Raw genomic sequence first — 6,446 nt, 5'->3', positions numbered from 1 at the left:
ACCATATAAAATATTAATTTAATTTAATTTATAGATACTATATTTTATAATCATTCTTTAATGATAGAGAAGAAAATGAAGCTAGTGTTATTTAAAAAGATGGAAAAAATCTCATTTAACATAAACTTTTTTACATAAATAATATTTGTGCAAATTCAAATTTGTAAGTTTTGGTCAACCGATAATTTACAAAATTTTAATGGGAAGCTCATAATACTTTACAACAATTGAAGAAGAAATGTATTGACAAATTCAATTGTTCTATTAATATTTTGTATGAGATTTACTGATTGTAATGTTGTACAAAATAGACTTGCAGTTAAAGCTGTTTGTGCTATTATAGTTAGTAATTATGCCAAAAAAATAGATTTTTTCATTCAAAAATATTTTTTTAAGTTTATTTGGTGTTGACATCTCAAGAGTTTCGATATATAAATAATGACATTCATAATGCAATAACTTCTTAAATTTAGTTGTTATTATTATAGTTTTTACATGACTTGGATGTAGATATCATATATAGGTTAATAATTAAATAATATTATTTCTTATGACATTTTAGTATTAATAAATAAAANATAAGACATTGACTTTGAACATGATTAAAAAACATTTGAATGGATTGTTTTCGAATTTCTAAAATTTTTCAGGACTATTTTAAAATCTTTTTAAATTTTTTAGAGATTGTTTTGTATTTTACCATAGAGACTAATTTGTCCCGTTCACACATGAATACTCAACAATTATATATTCGAATTAACATTCTAATTAATAATCACTGTTAGTAACAAATAGATAAGAATCGTATTATCTAATAAAAATAAATATTAAAAACTTTTGCATGAATTATGTTATAAGATAATTAAGTTAAAAAAATATCATTTTAAGATTAGACTATTCTCTTTTTAAATCGATAAAAGAACTAATTATTTGACAGAATTAATTTTTAAAAATTTCTAGAAAATAAAAATTTATAAGAGACTAAAATATCCGAATTTTCTGATGAATCGATTTGGATGTTTATTCAAATATACATGCATGATTCATAAATTGAAGTGAGTGATAGAATGGTTGTTCATTGTGGGGTTCTCACTAACCGTTTTGACAGCATTAAATTGGAAATGCGTGCTTACCTAACAGACATGAAGGGAGGGAACAGGTCCGGTTTTTTTGCGGATCCTGTCTTGTTGCTCATCCGTTTTTACTGGTTAGGTCTTCATGAATCATGAATACTGCATGCCAGGGTGTTCAACAAAACAAACTCATTATTCATCTCTATCTCTAACACAACGAAGCTACCCTCAAGTAGTTTAACTACTGTTTTAAGCATTATTAGTAATAATTAAGGCATTTCATTGAGTAATAATTGGTGATGGGATTGGGAGCTACAGCTAGATAGATAGGAACCATTATTGACGTCCACACCAAAAATTCATGGTGTATATTTAAAAGGAGAATTTTTGAAATTAAACCTATTTTATTAACTATATATGATGGGTAAAATATAATAATTTATATGTATGTGTATTTTCTTTCGTTGATTCATACGTGTTGTTCATCGATTGTTGGCACAAAAAAATTATTAGTCCTCTAAAATTTCAGATTCTAAATATACAAAATTCATAAACAATTTATGATCCGTTACTTATAAATTCAAACTAAAGTCCACCTATAAATCGGAACTACAATAAACGTACATAACAAACTACATGAAATCTGAACAAATATAAATAAATACGTGGTTGTACTCTCATAACGAATTTATCCCGCAAAGTCAAATACCACTCCACCACACTTACCAAAAAGTTAGGATCATATCCTCAGCAGTTTCGCAAAAATAAGTAAGTGTTTATAGCACAGTAACTTTATAAATACAAAATTCATTATACGTAGAAAGTACGTTATTTATTCTAAATATCATATCTCTCATTTTATATTCTTTTTAATTTAAGCATTGGAGTGTCTTTATAGATGCTATCATCGCCATTTTTAAAGAAGTCGACGTATATCTCATTCAACTCAAGAAAAAGTGAGTTCGAACATTGAGCAGGACGAACTATACCTTAAAGCCGGTCATCTAAATAGAAACAATTTATATTAAAAAAATTTATTATTTTTTATCTATTTTTATAATATATATATATAATATTAGTTCATTTGTGAGTGGACATCCAAAAAAGAAGTTAATTTGTAAGCTATTTTACTTGGATCTTTAAAAATTAGTGAAAATAATAGTCAAATAGAATTTTAATTTTAAGATATTAGATTCTTTTTGTAATATATGTATCCATCACAGAGTTGTTATTCATTAATTTAGTAAATTTTGGTGGACGAAAATTAAAAAAAAAAGTTAATCATGCATTAAAAACAAGAATAATAATTAAGATGATGATCAAGAATTATGTTAAGATTAAGAGTTAAAATCTTTTAATTATATTCATAAATCTAGGTACGTTTTTGCTATCATATGTCTTTTTTTTTATAATGAATAGGACATAACTTAAAATGTATAAGTTAAAAATAAATTAAAATATTTTCTAGTAATAAGTTTTATGGCACACATGTAATGTAGTGTAGCACACACGCATGATGATACCCAAATGAAATGATTTTGATTCTTAGGCTGAGGCCTGAGAGAGACATGTCTCCTACCTTCAAAAGATGTTAACGTTTTAAAGATGCATCATCGACAATAATGACATGTCCTTGCAGTGATACTAATTAAACAACCGACCATAGAGAAACGGCGATTTACATACCAACATTCTTAGCCAGAATATGGCTTAATGGGGTCGGTGTCACAGTCAAATCATTAATTAAGTCCCTTGCTTAATTAATAAAGATTTTGTTAACTCGTACTCTGAATACATATATTAAAGATATCATAAAAATAAATATTTTATAAAAATTATTACAAAATTAACTTTTTTTATATTTTAATACATTAAATATATCAAAAATATTAAAAAGGAGGTAGGGCTCACAGAACCCTGTGACGAAGTGTGCGATCAGGTTCTCAAGAGGTGGAACATGACCTCTGCCTCCACCTACAATCTTGCTGGCTCTTCTTGGATCCATATTGCTGAGAGGAATAATCTCAAGATAGGTCATCTTCTCAATATTTGGTGCTTTAATGTCAACACTAAATTTTATTTTCTTCTCCATCGTATATAGACTCTCGGTCTAGGTCTAAGTCTAGGTCTGGATCTTTTCTATTTTGTGTGAAGACAAAAATATGTTAGTGGGTCATTTTATATAAATTTGGGTTAGCGTTTGAATTAAAGTAGGGAGTCACATTGGATAAAAATATTTAAAACGTCTTTTATTTAAATATTTTTTAGTAATTAGAATTCAATACATATAACTGATTAAATTGTGTTATTTTTATCAAAATTAGATCAGACAAATTGATTTAACCAAAAAATTGATAAATTAAATCTTGAAATGGTCTAAATTAATACTTTTTATAGAAAATAACTACAATATCTTTATTTAAAAAAATGACTAAAATACTCTTATTCCTAAATTATAATGAGTATTTTAGTCATTTTCTATAATAAAAATATTGTAGTTATTTTCTATAAAAAAATAATATTAATTTAGTCCAATTCAAGATTTAATTCACTATTTTTTCGGTCAAATCAATTTGTCTAGTCTAATTTTAACAAAAATAACACGATTTAATCGATTACACATGTTAAATTTTAATTACTAAAAAATATTTTAAAAAAATATTTTAAATATTTTTATCTGAATAACTCTCTTAAAAATATATTATACAATAAACAAAATCACAATATAATTAATTAAAAAAATATTAAAGGGTATTATAATTTATTTATTTTGACTATCACTTTATTATTAATTTAATTTCTTTAATCAAATAATTTAACAAGATATCTTATTTTATACTTTTAAATATCGATGGTAAGTGATAGCTAAAAACAATGTAATTCCTTCTAATGAATTAAGACTTTGACCTAAGTATATTTTGTATCTGAGATTTCTGAGTTCTAACTCTTTGTTCCAAAGGTATAGGCTTGCAAGTGGGTTTAGGAATTCCTATAGGCCATTCTATGCATCCTTTTATCTCACGTGTTACATGTGGATTCATCTTCATGCTTACTCCTCCACCATGTCTCAACCTACCGTCTCTCTTTTCACGATCACTAGAGGGATTATTTGCTTTATCTAATTTGCTGAGTTCAACAGAATTCGCGCCTCTTGATTCCAAGAACATATTCATACAACCAATCAGATGGACCATCTCATTATATCTTTCTTCAAGCTTAGCCCTCTCTTCTTTTCTTTCTTTCTTTTCTTCTTCATATCTCGCCATGAATTGCTTCCAACATAACCTGGCTTCAGCAAGTTTTTGTGTCAGTTTCTCATTTAGCGACTCCATCCTCATCCCCCTCCTTCTTTCCCTGGCTAACTTCTCCTTCAAGTCATCCACCGCTGCTCGAATCTTCTGTCGTTCCTCTTGGATATTCTCCAGATACGATTTTTGTGCAGCTTTAAGCTTAACGATGGACCTTTGAGCTCGATGCAGTTCTTCTACTAGCGTGGTAACAATTGAGTCGGAATCACCTATTAATGTTGCATCCTGTTCTGAACGTTTGAGGTGTTGCATAGGGGATAAGAGCTGAGAATAACAAACGGTTAGGAATAGAATCAAACGACTTTGGAAAATGACAGTGACAATTAGAGAGAAAATAGTCTAGGGAGCAGTAATTTTTATTAAATTCTATCCAGCATATAATCATCAAAAGAAAAGTGAGTAATTTCACACTATTGAATAAAATTTCACACCATTAAAAACATTATTAATGACTATAAATCATAAAAATTGCTGACTCTAACACTCCTGTTAAAAAAGAATAGACAACTTTTGTTCGTACTTCACGTATAAGTCCATTTCTTGAACGTAAGACAGTTATTGGCTTGTTTTCTAGAGAATCTTTTGTGGCACTTCCTTTATTGTTGCTTAGCTGAAACCAAAACAATCATGACACAATGAGCAAATAATAATATAGATAAAAAGACACCATATATAACTCAAAATTTCTCTTATAAACTCCTCACTCTCCCTTATTTTCTTTGATTTACGACTAATTTCAACATTTCTCGCTCACTTACATTTGTCTATGTGTATATAAAGTTAATAGTTAAAAATTATTAGAAAATTTAAAATACCTCGCGAATGGAGGAAGCAACGGCGTGATTGGATACATCCATGAAGCGCAACTGCCACAACGCAGCAGCGAGCTTCCTAGCCGTGATATCGGTGTTTGGGAAACGTCGTCCGAAATTCACGGAGGAAGTGTAGACGGAGGAGTAGTGTTTAGTATTATTGGTGAGAACGATGCCGCGGTGCAAGGCGGAGGTGAGTGCTGAGTTGCGATGTTTTCGTCTAGGGGAGAAGGTGTTGGAAGCCATGGACAACCAAAGAGAAGAGGATCATAGACACAGGACACAAGAAAACAAGTGTAAGTAATGTAAGATAATAACATATCTTTATCCTACTAATTAGTGTCATCTCTCTATATATAGATTAAACCATCTATTTTTTTAAAACAACTTTTTGGCCTTTATCTCTAAGACTCTAACTGTCACACTTAATACAGGAGAGAGTAAGTAGGAAAAAAACAAATTATGTATGTGTGTTTAACTTTGCATTGATATACATATATATATATACTAAAAATGAAAAAATGAAGAATATATAACAAAGATGTATATAATAATTTTTTATGAGTCTTGTTAGGGAGCTAATGGCTTATTTATACAATGTGTATAATGGACTATATGAGTTACAAAATGAACATCATCTATAATATTTAGGAAAAAAGACAAATAGGTCCCTAATTTTTCAAATTTTTGACAAATACATCCCTGACAAAATTTAAATACAAAAAAGTCTCTGACTTTAACAAACGGAGGACAATTTAGTCCTTCCGTCTATTTGCCTCTCATACACCTAACGGAACTGGCTGACGTGGCTGAAACGGTGTCCAAGTGTCCGTTACGGTGCCACGTTGGAAGGAAAAAAAATTCGAATGACAAATAAGTCCTTGACGTCATTTTACAAATAAAGTTCGAAGGACAAATAGGTCCTTGAGATTTTTTTTTTCAAAATTAATAAACTCATTTCCTAAATTCTCTCATCTACCTCTCTCCATTTTTATATTTCTCTCTATTATTTTTGCTCTATATATAATTATATTTTATATTAGTAATTTGACAAATCAAAATATGTCATTCGATATTTTTTTACAATTAAAATATTTTAAATGTAAAATTATACACATTAAATTATTTTAAATTTTAGATAACGAATGTTAAAATTAATTACTAATAAAAAATTAGACTTTTTATATAAAAATAATAACTAAAAATCTTATTATTTAATTTTTTATCTGCAGATATCTTGGTCTTCTTAGTCA

General features: G+C 28.3%; 1 protein-coding gene across 1 annotated transcript; it reads right to left on the bottom strand.

Moving 5' to 3' along the window:
• Positions 1–3,944: 3,944 nt before the first annotated feature.
• LOC107482534 (uncharacterized) lies at positions 3,945–5,453 on the bottom strand. The gene is made up of 3 exons (XM_016103070.3): positions 5,197–5,453; positions 4,902–4,991; positions 3,945–4,645 (listed from the first exon to the last, which is right to left on the bottom strand). The coding sequence occupies exons 1-3, from the start codon at positions 5,437–5,439 to the stop codon at positions 3,968–3,970; spliced, it is 1,011 nt and encodes a 336-aa protein (XP_015958556.1). The 5' UTR covers positions 5,440–5,453; the 3' UTR covers positions 3,945–3,967.
• Positions 5,454–6,446: the final 993 nt, after the last annotated feature.

The sequence above is a fragment of the Arachis duranensis genome, chromosome 4 (genome assembly GCF_000817695.3).
Source record: "Arachis duranensis cultivar V14167 chromosome 4, aradu.V14167.gnm2.J7QH, whole genome shotgun sequence".
Classification (NCBI taxonomy): domain Eukaryota; kingdom Viridiplantae; phylum Streptophyta; class Magnoliopsida; order Fabales; family Fabaceae; genus Arachis; species Arachis duranensis.
The sequence above is the reverse complement of the archived record's forward strand: the minus strand, read 5'-3'. Positions and strand labels throughout refer to the sequence as shown.